We start from the raw sequence: 20,614 nt of genomic DNA, 5'->3' as shown, positions 1-20,614 counted from the left end.
GGGCAGAGTGAGAAGGGAAGCTGGCTGGGGAAACGGGGCTTGGAATGCAGAAGGCACTTGGGGAAGGAGGAAGTATTGAAGGCGGGAGGAAAAAGAGAGAGGAAAAATGGGGATGCACTGGAGGCGTGGGCCAGGCCTCCAGAAAGAAGAGGACCTGGGAACAGACGAAGGAGAAAAGAAGCGAATAAATCCAGTCTGAAGAGGTTGGGGACTTCGAGAAGGCTGGGGCCTGGAGGAGAGAGCGGCAGCTTTTAGCATCCAGATTCTAAAAACTCGTGGCCTTTGCCTGACCTCGAGGGTCGGGAACAGATGCCCTGTCTTTGTGGAGAGCGGTATCCCAACGAGAGAATGGGACTGTGCAGGGGTGGGCCCTGCGCCTGGCGCGCGTCAAGGCTTCTCTGACCCAGGGCTGGGCCCTGGAGGGAGCGAAACGCCTGCCTGGAAGTTGGGGCCAAGGAAGGAAGGTACCACGGCCGGGAGTTAGCACGCAGTCGGCTGCAGGGGTGCCTGCTCCGAGCTGTCTCTGGGGGCGCCACCTCCTCTTCCCTTCTCGCGGGCAGCACGCTCCCCGCAAAGTGGAGGCGGCTGGCGAGGACCCAGACCCTGCACCGCGCTGCGGAGGGACGGACCTTCGGACATGGCTAAGGAGACCCTGGCTCTGAGGATACCCCTGGCTTGCTCGCCGCGGGGCGGCCGCTCCCGCCTTCCCCAGCTCAGAGCACCCAACCCGCGATGAGCGCACCGCTCGGCAACCCCGCGCGCGTCCCACGGGGGCGCTGCTTCTCACTGCCACACCAGCACACCGCGGCCCCTCTCCCCCACACCTCCTGCCCGCACCACCGGGCCTCTCCTCCCACCCTCCGTTTTCCTCCCCTCCCCTCCCGGCTAGGGGCGGGAGGGGGCGTGGCAGGGCCGAGGTTTGTGTGGCTGGGACCCCGCTCCTCGCACTCGGAGTCCGCGGGAGGAGCCGGGCCCCCGCCGCTGTCCAGCCGCTCTGTGCCCCTCGCGCCCAGCGCTGCCGCCTCTCCGGGAGACGCTGCCAGTCGCTCGCCATGGATACTCCCAGGGTCCTGCTCTCGGCCGTCTTCCTCGTCAGTTTCCTGTGGGATTTTCCGGGTTTCCAGCAGGCTTCCATCTCATCCTCCTCGTCCTCCGCGGAGCTGGGCTCAGCCAAGGGAATGCGAAGCCGCAAGGAAGGGAAGATGCCGCGAGTGCCGCCAGAGAGTGCTTCGGCCACGGCTCCCCTGGTGCGCGAGGAGCCACAGCCGCAGCCGCAGGATGAGCCCCGGCGGCGGCCACCACGGCAGCCCCAGGCGCAGGAGCTTCCAAGCAGGGGCCCGCGCGTGGTGCCCCACGAGTACATGCTGTCAATCTACAAGACTTACTCCATCGCCGAGAAGCTGGGCATCAATGCCAGCTTCTTCCAGTCTTCCAAGTCGGCTAATACGATCACTAGCTTTGTAGACAGGGGACTAGGTAAGTGGCAAAGACGCCCGACTCCTTTCCCCCTGGAGCTCCGCAGCCTGGGCACTGCTCCGGCTCTGGCAGGAGGCTGCATTTGTGAATTCCCTTCCCGCTCTGGACACCTCCCCCCTTCTTTTCTTAAATTGTTTTTTTTTCCTCAAGCCCGAGTAAGTTTCTAGATGCGGCTGCAGATTTAATTACAGTTTGCAATCCTCCCTGGCTTCCTTCTTCGTCTTTCTTCCTTTCTGTCTCCCTTCCTTCCTTCTTTCTCTTACCTTTGCAGAAAGCAGCGTGGTGGCCGCTCCTCTGCTGGCTGGTGGAGGAAGCGTGAAGGACGGGAGGTGGCAGGCAAATGACCTGGGCTGTAGAGGGGTCGTTGCGGAGACTAACGGAATCTGTGCCACGGGTTCCGGGGTTGTATGGGGTGCGCGGTCAAAGCCCTGAGCTGCGGTGGGGGCCGGGCGGGCCCTGCAGCATAAGTGAGCGTTGGAAAGCCCCAACGCTCCAGCATAAGGGAGCGTTGGAGTTCCCGTCGGCTCTGGAAAAGCCCGCAGAAGCGAGTCCGCTAGCGGCGAGTGGCAGTGCCCTGGCTCCGCAACTGCAAGGCTTCCTGGCTTGTCCCTGTGCTAGGTGTGGGTATCGTCAGTAGGGCGGGAGCCCGCGCCCTCGGGCTTTTTTCCTCCTGAAGCACGCCCTTGGCAGCTTAGAGGCCACAACCAAGTGGTTTCTGCAAAGGCAGAGGAAGCAATTGGCAGTGCGGGCCGGAGGCAGGGGCAGGGCAGCTAAGTTTGGGGATTTGTTGTTACAGTACTCAATCCACATGGGTGCATGGGTGTGTTCACCCACCTTTCTCAGCTAGCCAACGCTCTTCTCTCTGCGCTCCTACCAGGGGCCGGGTCACTAGTCTCCTCTGCGGGAGCGGGTATCTGAGGAACTCCTGCGCAGGCTCCTTGCTGCGGGTGTTGGTCAGCAGCATGGCGATTGCCTTCGAGAGAACCTCGCGCTCCCTCTGGTCCCAGAAATTGGGGAGGCATCCACAGGCGCTGGAAGTCAGCTCCTGCAGAGGAGAGACAACAACGTGGAATGAGACAGGAAAGGAGGGAGAAAAGGGAAAGGAAGGACGAGAAGAAAAGAAGGAGCAGATAAAAGAGATTTAGGCAATTATCTGCTCCGCCATCCTGCCCAGATTTAGCTCCGCGCATTGAACCGTTCCCCACCTCCCACTACGGTCAGTGAAAGTGGGGTTGCCCAGAAACCTACAAGCGCCGGGGTTCGGGCTGAGAGGGCTACTCCTCCGGGTCTGCCTTGGGTACCCGCACGTCCTCGAAGCTTCTCAGAGAAGGCTGACGGCTCGGGACTTCCCGGGCTCCAATCCCCAGCCTCCTCACTTGCAGCCGCCTTCCTTACGGACAAGGGTCTTGCCCTGGCTAGGTTCTTGGCTGCAGCCGGAGGTCAGCGAGGTTCATGAGCTGCTGAAAGGTCCAGGCCGCAAATTAACGCCGGGTATTTTATGGTGATTTTAGGACTACTAAAGTCACCTTTGCAAATAAATACACGTGGCTTCTTCATAGCGCTAGAACTGGGTCCCAGATATCGGTGCTACCAGCGCAGCTCGCCAACTTCCACTTTCCACCCCCAGCTCTGTCTCTGTCTCTCTCCATCCTAATCTTCTGTTTACTATCTTCCTTTTCCACCACCCTAGTCAAAGGAGAGACTAAGAAAGCTCAGTTTAGATTGCTCAAGAGGCCTTTCCCCAAGGGAAGAAATCCGGGAGGCCCAGGTTGGCGGGCGGTTGGGCAAGCATTTTCTTTTCCCCGAAGGGAAGTTTCAAGAATCTCTGCCCCTCCTCCAAGCAGGCACCCCTAGCTCGTTCGCTGCGCCCTGTGTGTTTGGCACTGGACCAAGGGACCCTGCAGGCTGTTCAGAGGTTTCTGCCGAAGCCTGAGGCGTTCAGGCAAGTGTGAGGAAGCTTTGGGGGGCTTCAGGTCTGGGGCTGACACCGGCTGGCTTCAACCTATCTTGCACTGCAGCTTCTCCCCAGGCACCGCGCTGAGCGCCCCTGGGCGCCGGAGGTAGGGAAGGGCCTGGCTGTGCGCCCAGGTTGGGGGTGGGGTGGGCTCTGTTTCCGAGCCAAGGTCTCCAGGCTAGCGGAACCGAGATCCAGACGTCCGGCTTCAACTCCGGAATGCCGTCGAGAGCTGGAGCTGCGCGCGGTCCCCAGCCAGAGAAGACGTGACCACCTGGACCCTAGCTTCAAAGGCGCGGTGTCCTCCACGCCTTCAGTTTCCCAGAAAACGCGAAGAAAGGCAGTTAGTTGACTGGGAAGTCTGTGCGGCTCCTCGCAGGCCGCGCTGGGGCGAAGGAGTGCGGAGCCGCGGGCTGTGGGGGGGGGGGGGACGCCGAGGAGGGGGTACCGTGCAGGCTACAGCCCCAGCATGATAAAGGGAAAGCCTCACTTTCCCTCTCACTGATTTTGATTTGATGTGTCACCAGCGGTGACCTCGGGCTGGACCTTCCGGGGCTTGCTTAGCATCGGACCCCTGATTGGAGTGTTTCAACTCAGCGATCTAATTGAGGGTTCATGTCATAACACATCAAACGGTGTCTAGTCTCCCGTGATGGAAATGACCCGCCAGACGCGCATCCCCGGCTCCTGAGGAGGACTTCCGCCCCTCTCACGTGGGGACTCTCAACCGCGCCAAACCTCTCAGCATCCCCTCCCCCAACCCGTGGATGGCGGGGCAAGGAGGAAAGAGCAACCACCAGCCGAGAGCTGGGCCAGCCGCGCTAACTTGGCGCCTTGCCTCGGTGATGTTTAAATCGCCATCGAACATGGCAGACTTGGTCAGCTTCAGGGAGACTGGGTCCCTCCGGGGGAAGAGCAAAGAAAATGGCTGGAATCCTGAAGAGGCATGAACTATTTATTCATGTACAATATTTGTAAAAACTTTCCTCACCTGGGAAACCCAAACCCTGAAAGTTACACGTGAAGTGTGTGTGATTAAGAGTGGGAGAGCAGGGATAAACTGTCCAAAGTGAAAGAAGAGCGCTTTAAGACAGCACCTTCTGTCATACCTTCCCCCTTGCAATCCTCCCCACCACCACTACCACCACCATGAAGAGACCTTATAGCAGATTTTTAAAAACTATGTTCCTCCTTTTGGTTTGCTCTCCAAATTCCAAACACCTAGGGGTAATAATAATAAGCAAGATACACTGAGCATTTACTGTGTACCAAGTACTGTGCTAAAATCTGTTACATGAGTTATTTCACTTAATTCTAACAACTTCCAGGAAAGTCCTAAAATCACTGTTTTACAGGTAAATTAAGGAAGACTGAGGTTAAGCAAGTTGCTCAAGGTCACCAGCTAGGGAGAGGTGAAGCTCACCTCTGGTTCTATTGCCTATGGCACTATATGAATAGGATAAGGCGTGAGGAAGTTTCTAAAGGAAAGTGGCAAGAAGCAGAAGTAAAACAATGGAGATTTCCTACCTGTCTAAGGTTCCTCTGTAATCTCTTAAGACACAGTTAATGGTTGGAGTGGAACTTTGGATTTAAGGGTCTGACTCTGTGCAGTGCCTTGTTTCTTCTTTATACTTTGTGTAAAGGCACAAATTATGTTACCCCTGATCTTTTAAAATGCCTCCATATTGTGCTTTAAAATGATTTTGGAGCCGTAAAGATGAGAAAGTGTGTGCATGTGTGTGTTGGTACAGTTATAGGACCAGAATGGACCGGATTGGATATAGGGAAATAATAGTCAGCACAAGATATAACCCATTAAAAGACTGGACTCAGTACCCTGGGGCCTGGAAAAGGCGGACAATTAGAACGGCTATGAATTCAACATGGCTGAGAGATAGAGGGCGAGGGCAAAACAAAACTCAGACTTTCAGTTTATGGAGTGAGAAGTGTCACAGAATTCCAACAAGATGGACAAAAAGCCTCCCAAGGACGAGGAAACCAAAATGAGTCTAAGAATATTGCTATGAGTTAAATTTTCAGATGATTCGAAATAAGAATACTCTTTAAAAATATTTTGTGGTTGTTGTTGTCACAATAGCACTCTCAGAAAGAAGGCAGCAGGGAACAGATAAAAACCAAAACGAGATCTGAACATCCTTGAGGAAATTGACACTCTAGAAATGAATCTCAGGAGAGTTTGCGGTTGATTGCTTGTTGGCTTCTTGGTTTACCTTCTGGATGGTGATTATCAGGGGCAGAGCAGGACAATCGAGGGGAAGCCGGGCTGCAAGAAGCGCATTCTAAGACTCGCAAAATTCCCTCGCGATTGAAGTTCGCCTGGTACAGCATGTTTATGCAAAACAGCGAGTTTCTGGGTGGACCTGGGCCGCAGAGTGGTGTAATCAACCCAGCAGTGCTTTTGCCTGGACCCTGTTGTCGTTGGCAAACGGAAAATGAAATATAAGCAGGGAAGTATTTTAATGGGGACGGAGGGAATTCACAACTGTTAATTATTTGGTGACCTTGTATTCGATTTGTTTGAGTCCCTTATAAAAACACTAATGCAGACCAGACGGCCAAGTGAGGAAGCCAGCAGAAGGTTCTAATCTAGGCTTTATTTCCCCGGAAAGAGGGAACAGCCTTGGAAAAGGATTGCTGAGCATTCGTGTGTGTGTGTGTGTGTGTGTGTGTGTGTGTGTGTGTGTGTGCGGGCGCGCGCAGGCAGGCGCGGGGTTCGCATCACCCTGACGGTTCAGGACCCTCCTCCAGCCAGGTAAACTGGAAGGTCCTGGTAAAAGCCCGGGGGTTAGGGAAGGAAGCCTTAAACTACAAGTTTGTTCTGCTTTTCTGGTTGGAATGATTAAAACACTAAGGCCACAAACCAAACCCTTAACCCTTGATATTTGGCTTGCTAAATATCAGTTATTGTCACCCCCCATCCCTAAGGCCTCAAGGGCCGCCTTAGCAAGAAACTAATAACAACTAGTGTCTTCGGAAGCAAGAGTGCAAGTTGTGCCAGAATTCTGAGCGAGCTTCCTGCGCAGGGAAGGCTAATCTAAAAAGGACACCCAGCGTTCCTCCCCGCGGCGGAGGTCCTCTGGCTCTGGGAGTTTGCGCAGTTGAGTTGCCAGTGGGGGTGGGGATCGAAAAATGTATTCGAACATCCTTGTCATTTCTGCACATAAAAAGAAAAAATCACCTAAGCTATAGCCCACGACAGGCCTTGTGAATACTTTCCCCAGCAAACTGAATCAAGACATGAACGCTCCACATTCGGATCAGAGAGGATGATGCGTGTCGTTAGGACCTCCTGGGAACGTGGGGTGTTGCACTGATGGAGGCCCTAGCGCACCCTTTTTTCCCCCAGCTCGGGGTTCTGGCGGCTGCACACCTCCTTGAAATTGGTGACGACTTCCTGGGGCGGCGTGGGGAGAGAACAAGGGACTCCGACCTAGAGATGGGAGAAAGATGGTATGGTGAAAATAGAGCAAAAGGAGAACTTTTGTTTCCCGCCAAGGCTGATGCGTGCATCAAACGAACTCGAACAAATAAACAAGAATCCTGGGGAGGTTAATGAAGGGCATTAGTTTCATAACCCCTGGCGTATAGAATAACCCTGCTCAAACGATGCTCTCTGGACCCGGGGAGGAGATGTGAGCCGAGGCCGCGAGGTGTAGAACGCAGGAAAGTGGATCTACCGCGCCATTTCGTTTCTTGGCACCTACTGCCTTTCTCCCCTCTTTATAAAGCCTTGGCTGTTTATTTTTAAGTTCAGTGCCGGTTAAATGGTATCTCTTGTTTACAGGAATTAAATAGGTCTTCGTCGGCCTAATGGTTTTCAGGGTTGTTGCTCCCTTCCTTCCAGGACAGTCCATTAGCGCTGCTGAGGATCGAGGGTTGAGTGCGCTTAGAGGGGCTGCAGGCGTTTGGAGCAGGTTGGCTGCGCGGCACTGGCCACCGTTCCCCCAGCTGAGCTCGTGGCTTGGCGAGTGGCCCGAGCGCCTGGGGGCGGGGCACGGTTTAGGGACCCGTTAGTGGGCGTGCAAGAGAAAAGTGGGGCGGGCCTCTGGCTCAAGCTGGCGGGGTTTAGCTTCCGGAGCCAAGCAGAAAGCGCGAGCAGGGTCAGCGCGGAGTGTTGTCTTTGGGGTCCCGAGGTGGTTTACACGCCCCGCCTCCTCCCTTAATGACACCGAAGAAAATCGGCGCGCCTGCCTTGTAAATCTGGCTACTAAGCAAGTTGGTCCAGCTCCCACCCCACTTCCCAGCCCACTGTCCCTCCCACGCCCCGTGGGGATGACATTGAACGGTGCTCGACCCTGGCCCATAGCTGCCACAACGAATCTCATTTTCCTGTGGCGTGACTTCGGGAATCAGCCCAAGTGGAATGGAGTTGGGCAATCCCTTCTTCAGAAGCTGCGCAGGGCCTAGCACTTTAAAGAACACATCACTGAGGTTTCTCCTGAGCAGGACTCCTGCGCGCTGAGCGTCCAGTATCCTTCCTGCCCACAACAATAAGTCAGTTTGAACCTTTTCACCCACCTGCAACCACAGAACTGGTCCAAGGGGGAAACCACATAAGGTGGGAACCTTTTCTTCTACTTTTGACCTTAAAGCTCGCAAGTCAAAACGCCGGATCATGTTCCTGCCCAGACAGTGGTTTCAAGTCTGTTTTTTTTCCCCCTCTGCTCCCACCCCCACCCCGGCTTGTGGCTCCCGGGAGGCCCTACTGGTTGGCGGTGCTGTTAGAGCGGCCCCAAACGATCAACCCCGTCCGGGCCCAGCACGCGCGGCCCCAGGGGAAGTGCAGCGACTTGGAGGGGACGCCGGGGCAGAGGAAATCGGGGCGCAGGCTGCTTTCGCGCAGCAGAAAGGTGGGGAGAGTGGCTCTGGAGTGTGGGGACTGTACCGAACTTGGTATTCATCTAAAGTATTGTCAAATTAAGAATTGAGCTGCTATGGTGGGAGCCCAGAGTGAGACCACTGTAAAAAGAGACGGCTCGTGAAGTGTCCTTGATCTTGGTCGGCTTCACATCTCTGGCTCTTGGGCCCCTTACACCAAAGCGTGGCCAAGAGGGTTTGCACCAAGTTCATGAAAACTACTTTATAAATGATTCCATTTCATTATAGGGAGACAAAGGCAGTCTCCTTGAAGTGCCTTCGGACTCCTGCTGGGAGTGCCCGTTGCCCAGTGCTCAGGAGAAAAGCCTGGCCGGCGTCTTCCACCAGATACTGGCGATACTGCGTGGGAGGCTGAGGCCCCGAAGGCGCACGGAGTTACATTTTATGTCTAGTGGAAGATGGGGTTCCCCTTCCCTCCCCGATCCTTTCCCAACCTCACTTCTTTGCCTCACGCTGAGCTAGAGCTTGCTGCGCGAAAGCTGGATTTCTCTGCAAGATACAGGCAGGCCACTAGATCCGCTTAATCGTGTGGGTTTACAAGGCGCAGGCTCGTGGCAGGGAGGAGGGCGCGGGTCCGCGAGGCCTGGAGCGAGGTGGAAAAGCCTCTGTGGAAGTCTTGGGTCCCTCTGGTCTTTCAAAGGACGAAGTTGAGAAATGCAGGGCAAACTATCATAGAAAACTTGAGAGAAGCGGAAAGACCCAGAGAAGAGCTGGGCTGATGAGTTGTGTGTCCAGGAGTCTCACACCCTGGCAGACCCACAACTTCGCTGCTGGCAGGGCCAAGCTGCCCAAGAGGTCACTCATTGCTATAACCACCCCTTTCCCCTTCAACAGGTGCCTGGCACTTGGCAAAGTGAAGAAGATAGGGAACATCGCACCCACCACCACTGTAAACTGGTTTGGTGGACAGATCATGCCTCACAAAAGTGCACCAAAACAGGGAGTGGGGGTGGGAGGGCCAAGGAGACTAACCGCCAGGCTTCTCAGGGCTGCTACCACCCAGCCAGGGAGCCATGTGGGCTAGCACTGGCCCTGATCCCACGGAGGAGGGAACCTGCAAGAAGGGCCCTCTCTTTGACAGGATGTAGTCTGGAAGTTGACTGTTCACCTGACATTTTGGGAGGGACTGCAGTGGTGGATATGGCATTAGGGACAGAGAAGGATCAAGGTGATGGGAATGAGGCCAGCTCCTATGGGTCTCTTTACTGGAACTTAGATGAGCAGAACTTAGACATCTGCTTCTCTTTTTATCCCTTCTGCCCAGCACCTTTCCTCCACTCATTTCTGAGAATCCTATGGAGAGAACTGAACTGTACCTTCTCAAAGAAGGCCAAGAGGAGACCAGGTGCATCTTCCCTTACCTGGATGCAGGTAGCTGTAGTAATGCTGCATTCATTGGGTGTCTGTGGGTCATGCACTGTGCTGAGTGCCTTGACTCTGACCTTTCCAATGACTCTGTGGAGTAGGGATGGTTCTTCCATTTCACAGATGATGCATATGAGACTGGGAGAGATTATTTGTCCACCCAAGGTTATCCAGCCAGTAAGTTACATGTCAGGGTTCAAATCTATATGTCCTAGACTCTAGGTACCTGTGCTCATTCCATATTGTCAGTAGAAACTAACATTTGCACACATTGTCAGAGGTTTTTCCTACTCCTTATCTCATTTGCCACCCTTCCCTTAGTGACTGTAAACTGGTGTTATTATCCTCATTTTGTAGATGAGAAAATTAAGTTTCCTTGTAAGTTCTCTTTCAAAAGTCCAATCGTTGGCATCCCTTCAGTTCTGCTTATTAGAAAGTGAGTGCCTCTTGGAGACTTAGATTGATCCCTCCCTCTAGGCATGGGCAGCAGGAAAGAGCTGGAGACTTCTCAGGAATTCTGCCAGGCACAGAGACCAAGAGCTGGGATGTCCAGGTTCATGGCACAGATACTGGAGTCAGACTTCTTACTATTTTGGGCAAGTTACTTTAAGCTCTGCTTTAGTTCTCTGACCCATAACATGGGCATAGTGATGATATATATATATATATATATATTTTAACTATGGGTGGTTTTGAGGCTTAAATGAATTATTATAAGAATTTATATCTTGCCCAGCACATGGTAAGTACTACACCAGTGTTTGCTATTATGATTATTTTGCTGGGTGGTCAAGCAACAGCACCCTGAAGAAGCTGAATTGTGTGGACTGCCTCCTGAATCTGAGCCTCTATGAGGAGCTTAGCAAGCTCAGTAGTTTTTAACACTCAGATCTCAACAGAGGTGGACTCGAGACAAGAGTACAGAGGGATGTCCAGAAGATCACTGTATCGCAGGAAAGGGTAGTGATTGGAGCACAAATTACCCAGAGACCTCATTTATACAGGGCATAATGTAAAAGGAAGCTTCTGGAAGGGCTGGTGGCTCATTATTACTTACCCAGTACACCTGTGGACTGTGACACCTCAGGGCAATGCTGAAGCGAAGGGACCTAGGGAAGACGTGACTCCAAACCCAGTCACGAATTCCCTGCTTAAAAAAAACGACATCCTGGGGGAATCCAGCCCATCTCGTGTTGATTATATTGATAATAAGTGTGTGTTCCTTTTCCTCCCGCCCTGTTTGCTCCAAGGCCCTATCAGCGCTCTGGTAGAGGGGCGTGGCCGAAGGACTGAAGGCGGGGGTTGGAACTAAGACCTTCAGAACCTGTCCCTTACCTGCTGAAAGAGTGGGCAAGTTAAGACACCTCCTGGAACCCCGGTTTTCTCATCTATAAATGAGTATATCAGTAAGACAGACCTCAGACACAAGAGGTGAAGATTCAGTGACAGAGGTCATCAAAGCCCTGAGCACGTGCCTGGCACAAAGGCGGTGCCCCAAAAGCTTCATTGCTGCTGTTGGCTCAAAAATGAGAGGTGGGGGAAAGACTTGGCTGTAAGGACGTGTGGCGTTTCCTTTATGAAGACGATTACCCCGTCCCCTCATCTCCATCTAGGCGCTTCGGGGTGGGAAAGCCCCGTCATCTGGGCTTTGTGAGCCGCAGCGTCTGTGCCTTCGGAGGACGTGGGGCGGGACGCGTGGTGGGGACGCTGGAGGCGGGCGGGGGCTGACCAGACACCGGAACGGTAGCGGTCCAGGGTAACTGCGAGGGCGACTCGCGCGGAAGAGCGGCGGGAAGCAGAGTCTGTGGGCCCAGGGGGTCGGAAAAGCTGGAGCCGCGGGCACACCTTCGGGGCCGGCGAGTAACAGAAAATCCAACTAGGACTCTCAAGAGGAACCTCAAGCTGAGTGCCTATCTCAGAGATGTCTTGGGAAAAAATGTAGTGCGGGCTCTTCCTGCCCCAGACCAAACGAAGTGGCAGATTTTCAGAAACCCCCTACAGAGTGGTCTATCCGTAGCATCCGGCAGCAGAAGGAGTCCGGATCCGCGTGCGAGGCGCGGTTTCCGCCGCTGCTCGTGCCTCCCTTAGGCCGCTGTCCTGGGACTCAGGTTCCCTGGGGTCCCGTCTTTGGTTCCGTGGGCATCCTTCATTTTCCGATCTGGCGTTTGCCTCTTGTTTCCTCCAGCCAGGTACTGAGACCCTGCACAGATGCCTTTACCTTTCTCAGCTAGTTTCCTCATTTAAAATGGGCGTGATAGTCCCTTCCTTGCAAGTGATTAGTTTTTTTCCTTATTTACTTATTTGCTTTCCATTTTATTTTATTTCACTTTTTATCAATCTCACACCAGATGGGAATGTTTAAGGTGCCCTCAGCCTTTTACCAACTTGCTCTTAACTCAAAAAAGGCTGACCTATTTATAAAAAAAATTTCTTCAAATATGCCTGTGGTTTTCTCCTCCTTCTCCCCCTCCTTTCTCTACCACCCACCAGGGAAAAGTTGATAAGCACAAATCCAGCGATTGTAACTTGAAAGGTCTACATGTCTAATACTCAAAAAACACTGAGTTAATTGGGGTGTGAGCCAAGCTGCAACAAACTTGATTGGTGTAAATTAAAAGCAAAACAGAAACAAAAACTTCCACAATACATTACCAATCAATTTCATTTAAAGGCGCAAAGCATGGAATTCGCTTCCGGGATGCAACAAAGTGTCACAAGTAGATTTTGAAATGAAAAGTGCAATATTTTCTAGTCAAGAGCACGGGAGAGAGGGTTGTTTGATGACATCAGCCCTCGTTCATACAAAACAATGGAAGAGGAGGCTTGTGGAAAGGAGTTGAAGGGCCAGCTTCCTACCCACAGATGGCCACAGCAGCAGGGCCAGGCCTTGTGATGCTTGGTCACCAGGCAAAGTGTTTGTAGGGTCACAGTGGATGGTGGTGTGTGCACTCCCCAGGTCAGATGCCTCCTCTGGGCTATTTCTTGATTCCTGGCTCCAGAGCAGGTCCAGACAGGTGGGGAATGTGGTCTGCAGGGGAGGTGCATAGAGCAGCCACCTTCTTGGACCCTCTGTTTAGGGGTTAGAGCTTCTGGAGACCCAGTGAGAGAACACATGGCTGAGAAAGTAAAAAAAAAAAAATAGGGGTTAGAGCTTCTGGAGACCCAGTGAGAGAACACATGGCTGAGAAAGTAAAAAAAAAAAAGAGAAAAAAAGAAAAAAAGTGAGGTTAGCTGAGGGTGGGGCAGCTGGGGCAAGAGGGTGACAAGAGGGTGACTTGATTCTGTGAGACCACCTCCGACCCTGCCCTGGGCCCCGTGCTTCGAAATGCTCTGTTTTGTCCATCTCCAATGGTGCCCTCCCCAAATGGTGGGTAATCTGAAGAGCGAAAGGACATACTCATCTAGATTAGTTATTCTTAAGTGGGATCCCCAACCAGCCGAATTAGTATCACCTGGGAACTTAGTGGAAATGCAAATTCCGGGCCCTACCACAAACATCTGGGGCCTGAGAGAGTTTACATTTCGAACAAGTTTCAGTGTGATGCTAAGGATGCAGATGGAGAGACCCCTGCAGGTTTAGTTGTTTGAAACTACTACTCTATTGTGCTACAGAGTTCTTGCCCAAATAGTTCTGAGCCCACCTCCAGGGCCTGGACAGCCTCTCCATGGGGTCTGTCCTCCTAAGAGTGTATCACAGCATTGATCCATGCACCTGTAGCCTGGAAGCTTGGACCCGTGGGTCAGTCAGGGTGTCCACATACATGCAGGTGAGGCCCATCAAACCATGGGTTGGGCCTAGTATGGGAAGAGAAAGAGCAGGATACAGGTGGAAGCTCCCATTTATACTTGGTCCTGATCCCTGGAAAGGGTAAGAGTGCCCAAGTCTACAGAATCAGTAGAGCCCTCTCTCTACGGACACTTTTTGACCACTCCTGAGGACCAGCGAAATGTGACTTAGCTATGCAGACCAGCTGTTGATTAACCCATACTTAAAAAATAAAAAAAGAATGCAACATAAGCAGGCTGATCTCTCCATATTGCTTGAAAGAGAAATTAATAAATCATTATCCTTTACACCTGCCTAATGTTCTCCAGCCCGTGCCAGCTATTTCAAGAATTATGTAAGCAGAAATGGAAATAATTTCCCTAAGGGAGCCCAGGTTTTATTCCTATCAAGCCCTGCAAATACAGTTTGGACTGTATCATGCATCCTTATATCACTGGCCACTAATGGTTGCATTTAGATTCAGTACCTGGACTATAATCAGGGAGGAAATGGGGCTTAGGAACTAAATGTTTCCACTCTGGAGTTAAATAGACCTAGGTTTGGATTTCAACCTTACCATTTACTAGCTGTCAGACTTTGGTAATTAACTTAATTTCTCTAAGCTTTGATTTTCCCATTTATAAAATGGGAACAATAGGACCTACCTTTTGTTTCCAGAACTGTTCTGTGCTTGTGGATAAAGTAAGGATGAAAAATATGTCAGCTCTCACAACATTTAGCTGGTGCACTGAGTGCCTTAGGTTTGTCCCTCTCATCACATCCTTGGTTTGGGGAGAAATATGAGATGCAGGAAAGTGAAGTGTAAGGCTGTAGACCCAGGGATCTGGGTGGTGGCACAGGTTTCTTTAAAGGAGGAGAAGAGAGTGTGTTGAATTTCCACTGATTTTAATGTGACCCTGGTCAGTTTGAAGGTCTTGGCTTCCATAAATCAACTGCCTCCAGCAGCTTTTCCCTTTTCACCTCTCTAAACCTTCCCACAGCTCCCTCTCAGGTCAGGACTTGTGTGTTAGAGTGAGGCAGCCGGCTCGCGGCAGCCCAGAGTGGGGACTGGGTGTGGCTACATCCAATGCCCTGGGGCTACATCTGGACAGGGAGTGAGGGTCAGATCCAGGACCCAGTGACACTTTTACTATTGAAATCCACCCAAAGTTTACTAGCTTCTGGGGAAAGCTGGGGGCTTTGGGGATTTTTGTATTTGCTGGGTTGTAAATATTTTATGAGAAGGCAGAAAAATCTGGTTAGCTTTCTGCCGTGCACATTGAAGTGAGGTTGGCTTCATGCACAAATATGTCAAAAAAAAAGTCGTTTTGTCTTCATCCCAAAGAATTCACCTTTGATTTTAAAAGCCTGTTACTCTCCATTTCCCTCCCCCCATGCCCCAAATTTCTATTTCTAACCTGTAACCAAAAAAATTTATCTTCAGGATTAGTTGCAAAGCCAGAAGATTTCAGGTAGTGTGGGTGGAGGAGGGGAGAATGTCAGTGCCTGTGTGTGTCTGTGTGTGTGTGTCTCTCTCTCTAAGGTTTTCTCCTTCCAGAAGCGTCTATTTCTTATTGACTGCAGGATTTTCTTAATGGATAGATGTCTGGTCTCTGTTTCTTCATTTGCCCCCCCATCAGACATTTGAAAACCTCATTTCTCTTTTGTTTGTTGTGAAATGGTGAATTCAAAAGAGAAACAAAGAAATCACATAACTCTATTCTGTCTGCTTTGTGTTGGGCCAAATGCTTCAGCAAATGTGCTGGATGGGCAGCAACTTTCTCCTAGACAAGTAGGTAGAAACTAGGACTGCATCTTTAAATAATCTTGGATCTTAAAAGAAAGCTAACAAAAACCCCAGCAACACCCACATACCCAGGTCCTGTGTGCAGACATTCATTCAATTGGTTGAAGCAAGTTGGAGCAACTGATAATTTTTAAGTTCTCTTCATGATTATAACGGGCAGCAAGATTGAGAATGGCTATTCTATCAGTTTCTCACTTATTGACCAGCGTGTTCTCTAGGTCAGGTGTGACTCTGAGCGCTGCGATGACCAAGACGGACTTGACATGATCCTAGTCCCTATAGGCTCGTGGAGGCGGGCAGGGAGTTGCTAGGAAAAACAGACCACTAAAGAGACAAATAATAATAATAACGAGATAATTGTAGATATTACTAAGTGCCAGGAAGATAATAAACCAGGGTCCTGTGATAGTGACCGAGGAAAGCTACTTTAGATCAGGGTGGTCGAGGATGGCCTCTTGGAGGAGGTGACATTTAAACCGAGACGTGAATGATGAGAACGAGCCAATCGAGAGGAGGTCTGGGGGAAGTGCGGCCCAGGCTCGCAACCACAAAGGGCACATTAGTGGTTATTTGCAGGCTCCTGGGGAAAAACTCCAAGGCCGCCTCTCCAGCAGCCACCAACTTCCGCCCTGGGAGTCCCGGGCTGACGAGGAGTTGGAGGCCTGCCCTGGTACACCTCCATTTACGGTGCACGAGCGGGGCGGGGAGCCGGGGTGGTCAGGCCCCGGGCTGGCCCAGCTGGACCCCGGCCCGCCTGCCCCGCTCCCCGCCCTTTCCCTCCCGGGGGCAGCTGCAGAGCACCGGGCTGATCTCCCTCTTAAGTGAAACTGACTGTAATTATTTTTTATCTCGCAGACGATCTCTCGCACACTGCTCTCAGGAGACAGAAGTATTTGTTTGATGTGTCCACGCTCTCAGACAAAGAAGAGCTGGTGGGCGCGGAGCTGCGGCTCTTTCGCCAGGCGCCCGCATCGCCCTGGGGGCCGCCCACCGGGCCACTCCACGTGCAGCTCTTCCCTTGCCTGTCTCCCCTGCTGCTGGACGCGCGGACCCTGGACCCGCAGGGGGCGCCCCGGACCGGCTGGGAAGTGTTCGACGTGTGGCAAGGCCTGCGCCACCAGCCCTGGAAACAGCTGTGTTTGGAGCTGCGGGCCGCATGGGGCGAGCCCGACACTGTGGAGGCCCAGGAGCGCGCGTCGGGGCCCGAGCAGCCGCTGCCCCCGGACCTGCGGAGTCTGGGCTTCGGCCGGAGGGTGCGGCCCCCCCAGGAACGTGCCCTGCTCGTCGTGTTCACCAGATCCCAGCGCAAGAACCTGTTCTCTGAGATGCGCGAACAGCTGGGTTCCTCCGAGGCTGCTGACTCGGGCGCGGGCGCGGAGGGGTCGTGGCTGCTGCCGTCGGGAGCCCCAGACGGCGGGCTTTGGCTGCCCTCACCTGGTCGCCGGCGGCGGCGCACGGCCTTTGCCAGCCGCCACGGCAAGCGGCACGGCAAGAAGTCGAGGCTGCGCTGCAGCAAGAAGGCCCTGCACGTGAACTTCAAAGAGCTGGGATGGGACGACTGGATTATCGCACCCCTGGAGTACGAGGCCTACCACTGCGAAGGCGTGTGCGACTTCCCCCTGCGCTCGCACCTGGAGCCCACCAACCACGCCATCATCCAGACTCTGATGAACTCCATGGACCCCGGCTCCACCCCGCCCAGCTGCTGTGTGCCCACCAAATTGACTCCCATCAGCATCCTGTACATTGATGCTGGCAATAACGTGGTCTACAAGCAGTATGAGGACATGGTGGTGGAGTCATGCGGCTGCAGGTAGCAGGCGCCTTCCCCACCGCCTTGGCTCGTGACCACAGGGGAGGCCTGACTGCAGAGGCGAAGGAGGAGGAGCTGGCCTTGGAGGCAGAGGGTGGGGGTACAACCTGGACATGCACTCCGGTGGGAGGGAAGGGAGCTCAGCCTTCCCAGAACCTTCCACCTGCAAGACCAGAGGGAGATACGGATTTTCACACCTTGACTGGCCACCCTGGAAAAACAAGCCAAGGAGGATTTCTTAGTTTTTATCGTTATTATTGTGGCTTTGGAATTTTTTGTGTGTCCCACAGGTTTTGATGGGAGGTGGGGGGAGGGGAGACATACCTGCTCCATGGATTGAAAAAAGGATAGTTTAAGAAGGGAAATAGTGTGGGAGGAAGAAACACCTTTGACCACATCTTGGTTTGATTGTTTTCTACCTGTGTAAAGAAGGTGGGCCTTTCTGGTCATGTCAGCCCATGCCTTATGACCTCCCAAGCAGAAAGTGTTAAAATAGAGGCATTGGCACCAGGAATAGGAAAGCCAAGAAGGGCCCTGCCTTTAGAAGAGAGTTGAGAGAAGTGGGTCCAAACAGGCCTTTTTCACTTACTTGTATACCTGATTCTGCCCCAGCCTCTCCCAGTATGGGGAACTGGCAACCTGCATCTCACTATAGGGGGCTCAGATCACTGCCTTCACAGTTGCTTTTTCTGGTGGGGGAAAAGGGAGCTGGTATGGATGGAATGACAAGAATGAGTCCAAATGGAACCCCCTGAAGGATAATGAGAAACCACAAGGCCTGCCTCTGATGCTTGACACTGAGGTGCATTAGCCTTGGCTGGAGGTAGCCCAGGAAAAGCCCTTCCTGATGTCAGTTTCTAATTGATTTCTTTGAACAGAATTTGCCAAAATTCAGGTATTCCTCTTTTAAGGAGAAGGCAATTTCCCAGTTAAACAAAAAATGTGTAGAGGTGGGAACTATATAGCTAAGGTAAGAGATACAGAGGGAAAAAATTACCCAGAAATAGAAGGATGAAGTCAGGAGGAGAGGTAGTGGGCCCCACAGGAGGATGGGGAGAAGGGACAGGCCAGGAGCAGGGAAGAGAAGGATGAAAGGGAACCCAAGTCCCTGTCTCCGAAGTTTCTTTAAAATCTCTGTTCCCTCCCCTCTCTTTGACATTCCTGAAAGATTACCAGCCAGCAATAGCCCAGGGCTCCCCCAAAAGAATTGTTTCAGATTGTAATTACCAGTTAGGCAATGTTTTTAAAACTTAGTAATGAGAAACTGTGAAAAGAGCAAAGTGTTACATTGAGCTTGGGGTGGGAGATGGGGACCAGGCAGTGAGGAAGGAGGCAGGGGTGGAATTCATCTTCCAGAAGGAAGCAGGAGAGCAGAGCACAGTTGAAATGCCCACTCGGGGACTGTCAAAAACATGAACTTTCCCCCAGCCTGCACCAGTATTATTTTAAACATTGCCCATAAGTAGGCCCTTTGAAGAGTCCTTCTCATCTTTGACCATGAAATGGTTTAAACAAGGGAACTTCTGCCAACCATTAAAAAAAGTTTTTATTTTTTTCCTAAGTGGTTTTGCTCTCTCTTGACCTAAACCTGTTGCTTGTTTGAGAACTACAATATGTCAAAGAAAGGGTGAGAATGATAATAAATACTAATATAAAATGCTAAGTTAAAAAAAAAAAGAGAAAAAAGGAAAAGGAAAAAAAAGACTTGGCCAGGAGAAATAATTTAAAATGCACATTTGCTTTGGATGCACTGTTGTTCTGTTAAGGCTGTATATATTTGTTTATTTAAGGTGACTGAAAGTGCAAGGAGGAAATGGACAGCATGAAATTCATCTTAATGTACAAAATGTTTATGCACTCAAATGTTATAATTTCTAATATTTTAAAGCTATATTCGAGTTGTACAAAGTTAAGCATCAATCAGATATTTCATTCTTTCTTAATGTTATCATTTTCTTTAATATTATTACAAAATTTTAAGTCTGTCTAATGGAGAGTTCTTTTTTTTTTAAAACTGTCTACCTCACTATAATACAAGTATTTACAACACTTAAGTTACCAGAGATCAATTAATATTGGAAACATTTTTTACAGCATACTTTTTCTGGATGATACTCAATCTAATACTGTATTATTAAACTCATTTTCCCCCTTAATAACTCAGCCTGGTTTATATGGATCTATTTAGAAAAATTATTTTCTCAAGGAATTATTGTCAGTTCCACTGTGGGCCTTGAATGTCTGAAAAGACACTGATTATTTTAAAAGCCCTAATTTAGAGCATTGCCCGTTTCCTTCACAGCTCTTCCATAACTCTCTTTTCATGAAATTTTCATTCACCACATTAAAACCAAATCCCTATCAGCTATTAGAACAGTGTTTCTAGGCTTGTACCTTATTTCAGCATCTCAGAGCCCAAATAGGAATTGGTTATTTCTTGGTTTCTTTAATATTGAAAAAAGAAAGCTATAAATTACCAAACCAAAGCCATCCCAAATGTCGGTAATTACTATGTACATTTAAGGCCATAAATGTACAGAAGATATGAAATGCAGATTTTGTATCATTAGTACCTAGCTCATTTCTTGTGAATGAAGTGAAAAAAATGCAGAAGATATGAAATGTTTTTCTGTTTGTTCACTTGCTGTAAATCAGGGAATCCATGTGCAAGTGTAATTCTGAGCACTCACTATTTGTCAGGAATGATGTTGTACATACATTACCTCATTTAGTCCCCTTAGAAACTCCATGAGGTAGGTATTATTATAGTTCCCATTTTACAGATGAAGAAACAGGTGCAGAGTTTAAGTAACCAGCCCATGGTCATCCAGCCAGGGAGTAGTAGTTAAGATTGAAACCTAGTTCTTTCAGACCCCAGAGCTCAAGGAGTTAACCACTATACAATTATGTCCCCAGATCATCTACCTGCTCTCTAATTTGGTTACTAAATGTCAGTGTGGGAAATTCGCAATTAGCAACAACGATTGGGGGCAGCCACTAGTGGAGGAGGAGCTGCCACAGGGGCCAACAGCATTGCCTGCAGTTTTGAAATATGTGATTTGTGACTGCTGGGAAACTGAAAATGGATAAGGATTACAAAACTCAGTGAGTTCTTAGCTTCGGGCTTGCCTTGAGAAACTCATAGTTTAGGTCATTGATAGGCTTCTCTAGCTTCTCTACAGTTTTCTAAAACTGCCTTGGTGTGGTTTTTGGGTTTTGGTTATCAAAGTAATGGTCAATTTACAAATAGGTCACATTTCAATAGACTAGTTGTAAGTGGGCTGTTTAGAACTGAGAAACATGTTCGTGTGGAAACAATGTTCATTTGAGTTTCTAGGTTAAAGCTTTTTGCAAAAGCTTTATTTACCCAAATGGAACTTTTTCACAAAGCCATTTTGACTTTTGGATTTTGGGAACATAATCACTGGAAAAGCACAATTCTCCTAACTGCCCTGAGGACTCCCAGCCCTGCATCTTAATATGTTCCCAGTCTAGAGATTTCCCTTTTCTGCACAAATATTTCCATCTCCAAAG

At 50.7% G+C, this 20,614-nt stretch overlaps 1 protein-coding gene across 1 annotated transcript; it reads left to right on the top strand.

Annotated features, from left to right (window-relative positions):
• The first annotated feature begins 844 nt into the window (after positions 1–844).
• On the top strand, positions 845–18,986 carry GDF6 (growth differentiation factor 6). Its single transcript, XM_033126469.1, has 2 exons — positions 845–1,476; positions 16,123–18,986. Exons 1-2 carry the CDS (start codon positions 1,053–1,055, stop codon positions 17,082–17,084), a joined length of 1,386 nt encoding a protein of 461 aa, XP_032982360.1. The 5' UTR covers positions 845–1,052; the 3' UTR covers positions 17,085–18,986.
• The last annotated feature ends 1,628 nt before the right edge of the window (positions 18,987–20,614 follow it).

This window comes from Rhinolophus ferrumequinum, chromosome 14, assembly GCF_004115265.2.
Source record: "Rhinolophus ferrumequinum isolate MPI-CBG mRhiFer1 chromosome 14, mRhiFer1_v1.p, whole genome shotgun sequence".
NCBI classification, from domain to species: domain Eukaryota; kingdom Metazoa; phylum Chordata; class Mammalia; order Chiroptera; family Rhinolophidae; genus Rhinolophus; species Rhinolophus ferrumequinum.
This window is presented reverse-complemented; position numbering and strand designations above follow the sequence as displayed.

Coding starts and splice junctions, on each gene's coding strand:
- GDF6 (XM_033126469.1), top strand. CDS start 1,053: ATGGATACTCCCAGGGTCCTGCTCTCGGCCGTCTTCCTCGTCAGTTTC. Junction 1,477..16,122: donor CTTTGTAGACAGGGGACTAG/GTAAGTGGCAAA, acceptor TTTATCTCGCAG/ACGATCTCTCGCACACTGCT.